The following is a 13,368-nucleotide window of genomic DNA, read 5'->3' on the forward strand; positions in this document are numbered from 1 at the left end:
TTCACTCTTTCTGAACATCCAACAAGTCACATTTTCAAGTTTTTTCTTCACAGATAGTTGAAGAAACATACTTTTCATAGAATGGAATCATAGAATGGCAGGGGTTGGAGGGGACCTTTAGAGATCATCTAGTCCAGCCCCCCTGCAGAGGCAGGGTACTTTTCTCCTACTTCTGACAAATGTAAAACTTTCCAAATTTCTTCTTGAGAAACTAAAGTATCAGTTTGAATGTCATGCTGGAAACCCTCTCATCCATGTGCAGCTAAACAGAAAAGAAAGCCAGTTTGAAGTTATTAATTTGACTAATAAAAACAGTAAGACAGCTTTTATTTTCTAATAGGGCCTATTTAAGATCTCCTCAAATATATATGAAGTGGCTCTGAAATGATGGTGTGCCCAGTATACACAGAAAGAAGATTTATATAAATAATGTAGAAAAATTACTTGTGAGTTACTTACATAACTTTTCTTACTATTGGAGTTCTTGTTATTAATCAAAAGGCTTGAATTTGTCTTCTTTCATTCACATTATTGTGCATGTAGGTCCCACATAAGACACGCAGATGAATGTCCAATACTGTGACCTCTAGTCACTAGTGTACGGATTCATGACAGTTTACCATCCACAGTTAACGGAAGGTCCATGGTTAGGAATTCACTTATGTTACACCCACCATGAGACTGATGGGCAGAGAATGCACTTCCAGGAGTTTGCACAGCCTCCTTAACAGCCCCGGTGATGCCTGCCTGTCACTGTAGTTGGAGACTGGTAACACTAAGCTTTCAGGTTGAGTAAATGGCAACACCTTGGTGAGATGAATTCAGGTTTTACACTGTTACGGTGTGAAACACTGCAGTTCTGGTTGATGAAAGTAGCAGGGAGATGGGAAAACAATGCTCTTGATATTAAACGTGTATAGGTACCAAATTTATGACTGATTTTGCTTTGGTTTTTAGACATCTTGAATAATGTTTCCATTCTTTGTGCACAGATACGAAGGCCCTATGGGATAACATTGTGTATAACCCAGTGACACAAACCCTAGCTTGGGAGCCAGCCTGCCCTGTTCTTGTCAGGGTTAACCTATGCAGGTTAATGAAGTCTGATGACCACTGTGAAGACATACCAAACTCTTCTAAAACTACTTCTGAGAAAGTAAGAGCTATGCTAATTTATTCAAACCACGAGACTGAATGCCATGACAAAAGGCATAATGTAAAGAGCCAAACTTTTAAATAAGAGCAGTTGCAAATTCCTCTCTTCTCTGATGCTTAAAATTATTCATAATCACAGTCTGTTCTTTTACACTAACCACACAGTTTATCCAAAGACCTCACTGATTCACTATTAAGAAATACAAAGTGGAGATGACTGTGAGGCTAGTAATGTTTGCTCAATTCTTTGGAGGAAATGAGGTCTGTCTTTCATTTATAGTAAAGGCATGATTCACCTGTCCTGACTTTGCTGTCTAAAAGGTAAGTGTTCAAGTCTAAGCTATTAGTAACAGACTCCCTTTGAAGTAAATGAAACAGACATATTGAGAGGACAACTCTGCTCATCTGAAGATAGGCATGTAAGAAAGTTTGGAGAGATTTCCTTCTGGAGATATCTCTTTTTTATCACTTGACTGTCACAAGCATTTACTGTTTTTAGATCGGATTTGGATATTTAGACCTAAAATGTGAGACTAAGTTAAATCTCTTTAAAACTTACTGGAGACATAATGGTACTTAGAGCATGATTGTTTTCTACTCTTCGAAGATCTCTTTGAAGTGCCTTCCTCAACCTGGTCCAATGTCTTGAAATTATGGGTGTTGAAATGCTATTGAAATACTGGGTTCTTAAGTTCCTTCAGCACTTACATTCTGAAATTGAAAATGTCATTGCATGTGTCTTGAACTGCTTACTGCTTCCATCTGAAGTCTCATGATGCTGAATGAATGAATGCTGAGGTTAGTTAGGATTCTGGCTTTAGTCTTGAAAAGCTGGCTTCAGGCAAGAAGCAGGTTGTGGTGAGAAGCTGTTAAAATGGAAATAACCACTGCAAAGGCAAATAAACATGAATTCTTAATTCTTCAATTCTTAATTCTTCAAATTCAACATTTCATGGGTTTCAACAAAGCTTTTATCTTGCAAACCTAAGTAGATTTAATTTATACATGTGAGTGGTCCCTGTGGGATTCATCCGTCTTTTGGCAATCAGCACAACTCCTTGCTTGCAGGAAAGAAAGGAAAAAAAATGAAATGAAAAAGGAAAGAAGCCTAAAATGAGGTTTGGCTGGTGATGGTTATATCTGTTACCCAGAACACAATCCAACATTAGTTTATTACAGATGGTGAATGCTTTCCTGGTTTAACATTCATGGACACAATTAATTTTTCATTTTTTTCTAATTAATCCTAAAAGGTTTCACATTGGAGTTCATAGAATCATAGAATAGTAGGGGTTGGAAAGGAGCTTTAGAGATCATCTAGTCCAGCCTCCCTACAGAAGGAGGTTCACCCAGATCAGGTCACACAGGAACATGTTCAGGCGGGTCTTGAAGACTTCCAAGGAAGGAGACTCCACAATCCCTCTGGGCAGCCTGTGCCAGGGCTCCCTCACCTGAACAGTGAAATAGTTTTTTCTTATATTTAAGTGGAACGTTTTGTGTTCCAGCTTCATCCCATTACCCCTTGTCCTCTTGCTAGCTACTATAGAAAAAAGAGATGCCCCAAACTCCTGACACCCACCCTCTAGATATTTGTAAATATTAATAAGATCCCCCCACAATCTCCTCTTCTCCAGACTAAACAGCCCCAGTTCCCGCAGCCATTTCTTGTGCTATAACCCTGAAGAATATCTCTGTAGTGTGCTGGAGACTACTGCAGAGATTCCTCACATAGTACCAGCTCTGCCAGTAAATCCATGTAATATGACACACTCTGTCATCATGCACATGTGTCAGCTTAGGCCCAAAAGCTGCATAACTCTCCTCTCCAATTAGGATGAGACTTTCCCAGTCGATGGCAATGCTATCTCCTTATCTGAGTGGACTCCTACAGAAATTCTGTGCCCCTGTTTCAGACATTGTGTTCTCATAAAAGTTACAGGAAAACAGTGTTACTTTGGTCACACTGCAGTGTGTTGTGTGTAGGATCCATTGTGTGCAGTCATTGAGCAATTGTGCTTAATTAAGTAAAGTCTCTTACATGGGTAGTAATTATTTATATGAGATGAGGTTTTAATGGTGAAGCCCTTGGTGGATAAACAGCTGCCAATGAAGAAAGCAGCATTTTGTAGGTCACTTAAATGGATGTCTAAAATTCAGTCCAAATTTAATTATTTTCTGGAATAAGGATATAGAAAATTGAAACATTTCTGAACTGAAGGTGAAACAACATGTTTGGATATATGTGTAAATGTTCTGCTGAGTCTTTGGTGAATGATAAATCAGAGACTGAAGCAAGATAGCTCTGTAATCAGAATTTTACACACAAGCCACCATAGAATCGATTAATTTAGCTCTAATGTATCAAACTGACTATAAAAAAATGCTACATTACAGATAAAAGAAACAAATTACTCAGTAATCCAAAGTAGCAGTTGTGTCTGTTCTTGCTATTTTATGTGATTAGCTTCATGGGATATTTATGTAGTAAACATTTCTGTTCCTTTCTCGGTTATCAAACCATGGAAACTTTGGGTAATTAACTTTGTGAAATTAGTCAAATTAGCTAATGCTGAGTGCTCTTTTTTTCAAGCAGATTAAATATTCTCGTGTGGACACTCACCCAAGACTTTGCATGAAGGTAAAGGGATTTTTTTGTAAAACCACCTATAAACTGCCCTCTTTCTGTCATCTCTAAAAAAATGAGTTGCTATGTTATTTTAGGGGCAATATTTTGTTTCATAGCTCTGATGAATGGGAACAAAGGATGAGGGGAATTTGAAAGACTAGGTTAAAAGGAGGTTCTTTGGAAGTGCAGCAGCAGTGATAGATCAGACATAGATCAGGTCGTGCCCTCTTTTCACAGAATCATAGAATGGTAGGGGTTGAAAGGGACCTTTAGAGATCATCTAGTCCAACTCCACTGCAGAAGCAGGGTCACCTAGATCAGGTCACATAGGAACATGTCCAGGCAGGTCTTGAAGACCTCCAGGGAAGGAGACTCCACAACCCCTCTGGGCAGCCTGTGCCACTGCTCCTTCACCTGAACAGTGAAATAGTTTTTTCTTATATTTAAGTGGAACTTTTTGTGTTCCAGCTTCATCCCATTACCCCTTGTCCTCTTGCTAGCTACTATAGAAAAAAGAGATGCCCCAAACTCCTGACACCCACCCTCTAGATATTTGTAAATATTAATAAGGTCCCCCCTCAGTCTCCTCTTCTCCAGACTAAACAGCCCCAGTTCCCCCAGCCTTTCCTTGTATGAAAGATGTTCCATTCCCCTGATCATCTTGATAGGCCTGTGCTGGACTTTCTCCAGCAGTTCCCTGTCCCTCTTGAGCTGAGGAGCCCAGAAATGGACACATTACTCCAGATGAGGCCTCCCCAGGGCAGAGTAGAGAGGGAGAAGAACCTCCCTTGACCTGCTGGCCACACACTTCTTGATGTATCCCAGGATGCCATTGGCCTTGTTGGCCACGAGGGCACATTGCTGGCTCATGTTTAGCTTATTATCTCTGCTTAAGAAAAGCAGAGGAAAATGTTTTAAGTCAGTGCAAACTGTGGAGCATCCACTACACTTAAAATATAAACTTTTAGATTTTTTTTTTTTTATAAAAGTGATCTATTTTACTGGAGAACATTTTATTATTCTAGCTGATAAAAGAATGCCACATAAAGTTAGTATAGGCATACTCTTGTTTTCTTTTAGATTGCTTTTAAGTCAGTGGAACTACACGTTTCTGTAAAATAAGCATGTTCATAAATATCTGAAGAATTAGAAGACCTAATTTAAATCAAGGCTTTTAAGATACCACAGACCAGGATAGCTGTGACTTCACCTACTGCAGCTTTCTGGAATGCACTTAACATCTCTAGTTGAAACTGTAGACACTGATTGAAATTGAAAAATAAGTTTTCCTAACAGATTTATCTGCTTTCAGTTTACAACCAAGCAAGGCTCTTGGGTTAAATGTCCATTTGCTCATGGAGATTTTCCAGGTAAATATATTTTAAAAATTATATAATATTAAATAGTGAAAATTATTTGAATCAGTCACCAGATACAAGCCTTGTCCAGTAAGTGAGATGTGATCATATCACTTTGGCTTTTAAGTTATAGCAAAGAGATTTGTCAGCTTGCTACTTCTGTGCAAGCCCAGTGGATCAAGTGTTTGTCGGTATAAATAGTAGCGTGTGGGAATCAAAATAATTACTTGCATGTCATTTGGTGGCAACTAATTAAAAATTTAAATATAACAGTTATTAATTTAAGTATAACAGTTTAGAATGTGATATATGTTCCTTGCTCATCTAAAAGTAAGTCTTTTTCCCCAATATCAGCTTGGAAAATGAGAGCTGCTGCAGTTGCAGAACAAATACATGTTTTCTTCACATCCCAAACCAAGGCACAATTCTCAGTGCTTGTGTGTAACAGGACACAGCTGGCCTCATGTGAATCTGTTGGGATGCACCATTCAATCTCTGTGGTTTGTATCTGTTATTTCTTAAACAGTGTAAGACCTTTGAACATATCTAACTGCATTCATAATAAACCCCATGCATGTACATATTGGAAGAATTACTGAACATTTTTAGAGCATAGAATCATAGAATGGTAGGGGTTGGAAGGGACTTTTAGAGATCATCTATTCCAACCCCCCTGCAGAAGCAGGTTCACCTAGATCAGGTCACATAAGAACATGTCTAGTTGGGTCTGCAAGACCTCCAAGGAAGTTGACTCCACACCCTCCCTTGGGCAGCCTCTGCCAGGACTCCCTCACTCTCACAGTGAAATATTTTTTTCTTAAATATAAGTGGGACATTTTGTGTTCCAGCTTCATCCCATTACCCCTTCTCCCGTTGTTAGATACAATAGAAAAAGTGTCATTCTGATTCTGATCTCACACTGAAGCAAGAAATAAGTAAGGATCGTGAAGTCAAATGAGTCATGTCAAAGGAAGTGACTGTTGAATGGAAATGTAACGTTCTTTTAACATCGTTTTTGTGGTGTAGTGTTTCTGTTATGTACGTAGCAAATGTTAGGGTAAGTATTTCATATGTGGGTCATTTATACAGCTGCCCTGGCAAATCTCACATCATGAGATGTAAAGTTTGAGGCATAAATCTGTGATAGTCTTGAGCCACTCTGCTGTTTGACATCTGCCTAAACACTCAACACAGAAAAATGATAAGTTTTCAGCCAAATTAGCTTTTGTAGCTCTTTGACTCTATGACTACACATTTGCCGTGTACAGCAAAGTGGGAGAGAGGATAAAAAGATTATGAGAGGGTGAGATTTCTGTTTCAGGCAGCAGCTAGACATTAAATGGAAACCTCATTCCTCTCTTGCGACTAAGCCTGTATCTCGTACATTTTCAGTGCAGCACTGTGGCTTTCCTTGCCCTTCAACACTGCCTACCAGAGTTACCTTATTGGCATAACTGTGATCTACTGAGAGATACAGCTGAAAAACAAGGTCAAAGGCCAGAAGAGTGGCCACAGTATAATTTTTCAAATAGGAGACTATGAGCAGGATAGGTCCTAGGAGCTGCTGGTTCAGCAGTCAGCTCCTCAGCAGTTGTATTGCCACCCCTAAGTGTGTGCTTCTGCTCTTTGCTCCACTGACCAGGTATATGAGATGTCATATGATGGATTTTGAGAAAGTTGAGAAATCCAGACATTGTGATTTCTACTGTTATTCCTGACTGCACCCAGTAACTTCACTCTGCTACAGCGGCATGTGCCTTAGAAGACACAAGCATGCTGTAGTTCCTATACCTTTCTTTTTAGAGTGTGTTTCAACTCTCCTGCTTTCTTTGCCACTGCATGGAGGTATCAGCTACAACCATGACTTTTTCAAGTACTTAAGTTGCTTCCAGTGTGCAGGGCACACGTATCAGGGGAGAGCTGAGAAGCAGACAGCTGTGAATAAGGGCTTCTTAAACAAACGGGTAGACATTGAAAAGTGGTTTTTTTTCATCCTAATGCATCATTTGAGGTCTTTATTACATCTCTGGTGCTGAGTGTAACAGAGCAGCTATTGAAAGCAATGTTTCTCAACTCAGCTTTGCTGCTAAAGCTGAGGATATGCTTAAGTGGAACATGATAATTGCTCCTGTAGGAGATTCCAGAGCTGAATAATCATGGGGAAAGCCCTAGGAAGAAGCATTAGCTATTCTAATCAACACAGACTGCAGATGTAGTGCTATCAAGACTCTGTCCTAATGGGGTAAGATATCTGGGGAAATGCTATATTACTGGCAGAGATGGAGATCTGTAGGGTAAAGAGTTGTCAAACACTTTGTTCAGTGAACACTTGCAGTAACACTTCCCTTTAAGCAGTTCATTTCACATGAAATCTGTGGAGTTCAGACTTTATGATTTTAAAGGTTCCCTGGGTGAATTGCTGAGTGAGAAGGGTAATGGTGGAGCACCAGTAGATCACAGCTAGGTATTGAAATGTGTTTCATGAAGGGCCTTGGAGCATTTAAAAATGCTGTTTTCTTCCCTCTGGTATAAATTTGTTGTGTTCTCTGCTACTAGAATTGGAGCCTATATAAATTACATATAGTTCCTGTCTCAACATCATGAGCAATACACACAAACTTTTCCTCAAGACTAAGCTGTGAGTTCCCAGAAACCAACAGTCATTCTCTAACTAATAATCCCTGTTCTATCTTGCTTGGAAAAAAAAAATACTCACCCAATTTGCCCCAAGTTGTATTAATAGTTTGTAACACTAAAGAAGGTGGTGCAGGATTCATGGCTATTACTGTAGTAACTAACCTTATTTTGAGGACAAACTATAAACAATAAAACATTAAGTGTCAGAACAGTCATTTAGGACAGTTTTACCCTAAGGCTGAGCTTGTTCCCAGTATACAGTGTGAGAGGAAATCCAGAAGAACTGTAAAGAATGGGTCATTCCTTCCACTCATGGACACCAAAGCAAAAAAATGAAGATGCTCATTGGCTAACATGGTGTGAGCAGCCATGGTGCAGAAGGTGTCCTGTCTTATGGTGCTTCATAAAATGCAACATCAGCCCTCTTCCTGTGCTGCCCAAATTGTGCTTGGCAAAACTACACAGGCTGCTTACGGTCACTGAGACATCTCTGAAAATAAATAACCTTCCGTAATGAATATATACTTGATTGATTTTCTGACACAGGAGAACTTGTAGATTACTGGCAAATAAACCAAAGAGCTGGAGACACACAGAACCTTTTCATTGTTCCAAGGTATGGAAAATAATAGTTTTCAACTTTTTTCTCTTCATTAGGGACATTCTCTATCAATCACTATGTCACAGGAAATGTGTGAGTCAACAATTTGCATTCAGGTATGTGGCCTGATTTTGCTGGATACTCTGTACAAAATAAACAAATAATTAAAAAAAAAGAAAGGAAAACCAGCTGCTTTCTCCCCCCAGACAAATCTGATTACTCTGCAAATGGAGTTGGCAAAGAGCATTATTTATAGCTTGACGTGCTGCCACAACCTCTTGTTGAGGTGACATTAATTAACAGAGAAGTTGCTCTCCATGATATCCCTCCTTTGTCAGTGGCAGATAAAGGGACATCATCAGGAAATTGCTGAGCCTGTCTTTATGTGTTCCTTTGTCATAAAAAGTTCCAAAATATCAAAAGATTCAAGTAAATCATAGATGATTTTTTTCAAAATCTGCCATTGACTGGAAAAAGTTCAGCAGGTAGCAAACAGCACAGTAAGTGCTCAGAATTAATGCCCCTGAAAGCAGAGCTGAGAAAATGATTGCTGACGTTTTTGCACACTATTTCCATAGCTGAACTTTGTTAAGACAACATTAATAGAAAATGAGCATGAAGCTGACGATAGGTTTACTCCTCTCTGGAGTTAATGTTCTCAGCAGACACCGGAACAAGAGAGACTTGACAGCTGGAGCTGTGAGGCTCCAGCAGCTACCCTGGAAGGACCTTGTCAGCTTCACTTTCTGCTGCTGGGAAAGAAGAGGCAAGGTGAAAGTGAGATTGGCAAGAGTCTTCTGGGTAGTGAGAGTTTTTCCTTCCCTAGTAAAAAACCAGATTTGGTGGTAAAATTGATGTTTTGCTGCAGAAATTGTTTATTGTGTAAACAAGACATTATCAGAATACAGTTTTTCTCCCCCTTCAAGAAAAAATCTGTCATTATCATTTAGAAACGTAAAAGTGATTGCAGCTCACTAAATACACCCTAGGCCAGCAGTCTGCATATGCATTTCTTTAAAAGCAGATTAAAAAATGCAGTCATTTGAGTAAACTAATAAAACAATCTCATTTTATCAACACAACTATTTAGTAACAGTTCTGCTGAAAGGGGAATAAGCCTCAGTTCTTTCTTTTAAAAGGGCTGGAGGACAGATGTAGATTATTCAGTTCCACTGCAGATCTGCGATCTCCACTGTGGTAAGTATGAATGATAACAAAAGAAGAAATAGGTCTTGACTATGTAGAAGAGAGTATTTCAGGTGAAGTATGTTTTCATTGGGAAACTGAGGTTGGATTCACCTGACAATGTAGATGCCTGCATGTGAGCTAGGTAAAGCTCAGCTTCCTTTATAGACAATGGACTAATACACCTCAACCATTTAGCTACTGCAAATGCAACTTGTTTGGCTTTCAGTTTTCTCTGCTTCCTGGGTTAATTGTCCATCTCATGCCAAATTCTGCATGCCACGCCTATATTTACCTTGCTGTTGGTACATGAGGTGACTAGTTAAAAACCATCCTTGGCAAGTAGGCACACAGTTCATTGCAGTGATTGCAGCACAGCCCTACTGTTAATTCCCCACCTCTATAAACGGGACAATAGTACTTCACTACAGAAGTAGGATGAGGATGTTATTATGAATTCAGGGCCACTCAGATATGCTCATGGAATCAGAATATTCTAAAGTTTCCAAGCCCTTGAAGTCAGGTGTTGAATTCAGTGAGTTCAGAGTGAATTAAGGCTGTGGGGTTTATGGTGAAGATCACGGGAGTGGATTGACTGATTTAGAACCAAAAAGTCCAAAAGGAGTCAAGCTGGGAGAAGGTTCAATCTGAGCATTGCCAAAACAACCTCCTCAAACCCACCCAAACAAAGAGTCTCCCCTCTCAGTTCATTGTAAACATAAGGATTCCTAGGACAGATTTTCTCTGCTGTCTAAAAATACCTGCCAATGAACTATAGCTTCAGGTTGGTAAGCCTGATCCTAAAAAGCTGGGGCTTGAATTTGTGGTCTAAATGTAGTTCTCTGTGCAAGTACTTGCATAATGCTAGCTTAGGTTTGTTCTCCACTTAAAACCTCTTACCAATCCAATTCAAAGTGAACCAATTAAGTAATCAGAGTGTTGTGATGCTGGATGCATTTTCCTTATTTCTATTTTCCTTTTATCAAATGTGAAGGTCATGTAAAAGCATGTAAAATAATGAAAGGCTCCAGAGATGGCAGTCTGGGAGAGAATGGGTCTGCACATTAAATCAAAGTAGTGGAACACTGAAAAAGAACTAAAGAACTTTTGGGAACCAGTATTTTATTTAACTGTAGATCTTTCTGTCACAATTTTTTGTTCTGTTTGTGGAGATTAAAAAATAAATAAGGAGAAACTGTGCCTGTATCCAGGATATCAGAATTGTAATACGTGATCACTATACTTATTGTATAGGCAATATTAATGTCGTGCTTCATGGATTCCACCATAGTTTATATTTTCTGTCAGCTGATGAGGAAGGGATTCCCAAAACCTCTCTCTGAGGCAGATGGTACGAGTCAGTGTCAGAGATGGGACACTGAACTAGGTGCGTCCAACTCATTGCTGCAGTTCCCGTGTTCTTGATGACTTGTCAGGAGCCATCAACTGCTCGTCATGAGCAAGACTTTTCATGTAACAGTAACAGCATTACTACTAAGGACTTTTTTATTCTTTAATGCTTATTTTCTATTAAAAAAATTTTTCTCAAGCATTAGCTTTTTAAAATCAAGAGCTGATGAAAGCTTCTTAGAGATAATGTCACCAAGGGTGATAATTCTTACACTGGATTCTATTGTGTTTGAACCCGAGATGTCACGAAAAACAATCTACATAAAGGTGAAGGGACTGTAACAGCTAACGTGTGTCCATAATTTGTGACAATTCAGGTTGTACAAAATGTCAAAGTAAATGAGAAAGTATAATGGCATAATGAAAGTACTGACAATATTTCCTGCATACATCTTTGTAAAGTAGAAGTTTATATTGTTAAGTATCCCTGTTAAAGACACCAGGCAGCATCAGTGTGTTCAAAAAACCCATAATGTTATTATTTTGTTTTTAAACCCCAAGATTCCAGTGACAACACTGTCTATCACATAAAGAAAAAATCAGTGTAAGTAACTATCATAAAGAGCTGCCCTCTTTAGAGCTGCAAGGAAGGTTATCTAGCATGTAGAATGCATTACACTGCAATGTATTGTATTTTTCTGTCAGTAGCTGTGCTTTAGATTTAAAATGGCTCTACAAAGGACAGAAATAGGGAAATATTTTATTTTGCATTTAGTAGCATTGACTTAGAGGCAAACTTTTGTGTTCTTTTTAAATGTTATTTGTCCTTTGGCCACTCCTCTGGATTCCATTTAATACAGCCAAACATCTCGAGATATTACCTCACCTGTGAAAACCCAAGTGTATCTATTCTGAATGAAACAATAATCCAAATCAGTTAATATGAGAATATGTGAATTATAATGAAAACAAAATAGCAGCCTGTGTTTGAACTTGTTTCTTCAGGTTTTCGTGATCAGACATACGGTGATGGAAACCCGGCAAAGGCCATGACAGACAGGTATCCATCTGATGTGTGGTTTAAAACACCTTTGAGAGCTGATAGAATTGTTAGTCCTGAAAACAAATAATTGGCCTCTCTGAACAACAGAAGCAATGTCTGTGTGAATTTTGTACTAGCCAGCAGGAATATCAAGTTCCTATCTCTCCCTTTTCCTTGTCCCTGCTGAAGATGTCTCTTGCTCCTGTGCTCCTTCTCCTCTGGCTCTCTCTCTAGCACCACAGTGCTGGCTGGCATCAGTTAGCTGCATTGCTGACAAAGAAAGACGACAAAGCGAGACAAATAACCAATGGAAGTGAGATGTTTTTAAAGTAACAAGACCACCTTCAAGAGCTCTGGAACAATTTCAACAATTTACTGAGCATAACATTCACATTGTTACTGCCTGTTCCCTCCTTTCTCCCTGACATTTGCAGGCAGATCAGCCCTCTCTGCACTCTCACTCATTTGACCTGTCTGCTCAGCTGTTCAAGTGCCACAGCCCTTTGAAAAATGTTTATTCCTAGGCTGTAAACAAATTGGTAATTGATGCAGCCTATGGATGCATGATTTCATAGACCCTGAGCTCTTTAAAAATGTTTTTCCTTTAAGGATACCCTTTCAGAGAATAGTGGATGCAACCTAGAACTCCAGAGAGCACAGAGATGCTCTGAAAAGCCTTTGTTCAAAGATATGAAAAAGATGTACCCTTGCTAGAAATTATGCAAGTCACGTGGCTGAGAAGGGGACACTGTCTTTGTTTTCAGAAAGCTTTTGGCTTTTCCCTTGTCAGAAGATACCTTTCAGAATAAAGTTCCTTTGTTCAAATGAGTAGTTTGGACTGCGACAGTCAAGTCCACAAGCTGTAGAGAAACAGATTTGTTATTTAACTCCCAACTACATATGAACGTAATGAACTCTCAAACATTTCACAGAAAAAACCCCAATGTTCTTTCCTTTTTCTGTTTTTCCCCTAGAGTGAAGAGTTTGCATTCCTTGCGTTGAATTTAACACCACATTTTCAAGGTCCCTAGTATCTTCTCAATATCAAGTTGTATTTTGGTGTAACTTGCAAATCTTGTCTAACTGGTCACCTCTCATGTTAATAGTTTCTTCTAGTTACTGTGAGATGCTCATGAGTGAAGAATTTGGCAAGTTAAGCCTATTCTAACATGTCCAAAAGAAGCTGGTTTATGTTTCCTCATTCCTCAGTATTTAAAGCCAAAAAATATCTTTGATCATTTTAAGAACTGGGTTCACACTTTCCTTCTAAATTAGTGTTCTATATACAACATGCTATAAATGAGTACTTTCTTAGTACCTTATAGAACAAGTATGTGAGATTTTATTATTTGTAACCTTTGTTTTTAAATGATAAACAAAAGTTTTTGAGAAACAAAGAATGAAGGAAGTTTTC

General features: G+C 38.9%; 1 protein-coding gene across 1 annotated transcript in view; it reads left to right on the plus strand.

Annotated features, from left to right (window-relative positions):
- IL17REL (interleukin 17 receptor E like) overlaps positions 1 to 12,981 on the plus strand; it is a 48,984-nt gene extending 36,003 nt beyond the window's left edge. The window contains exons 10-17 of the mRNA XM_061988933.1: positions 993 to 1,156; positions 3,746 to 3,793; positions 5,094 to 5,151; positions 5,494 to 5,639; positions 8,434 to 8,493; positions 9,517 to 9,574; positions 11,918 to 11,972; positions 12,929 to 12,981. Coding sequence (XP_061844917.1) covers positions 993 to 1,156; positions 3,746 to 3,793; positions 5,094 to 5,151; positions 5,494 to 5,639; positions 8,434 to 8,493; positions 9,517 to 9,574; positions 11,918 to 11,972; positions 12,929 to 12,956 — 617 coding nt within the window. The 3' untranslated portion in view covers positions 12,957 to 12,981. The remainder of the gene's footprint in view (positions 1 to 992; positions 1,157 to 3,745; positions 3,794 to 5,093; positions 5,152 to 5,493; positions 5,640 to 8,433; positions 8,494 to 9,516; positions 9,575 to 11,917; positions 11,973 to 12,928) is intronic.
- The last annotated feature ends 387 nt before the right edge of the window (positions 12,982 to 13,368 follow it).

Source organism: Colius striatus, chromosome 1 (assembly GCF_028858725.1).
Source record: "Colius striatus isolate bColStr4 chromosome 1, bColStr4.1.hap1, whole genome shotgun sequence".
NCBI lineage: Eukaryota > Metazoa > Chordata > Aves > Coliiformes > Coliidae > Colius > Colius striatus.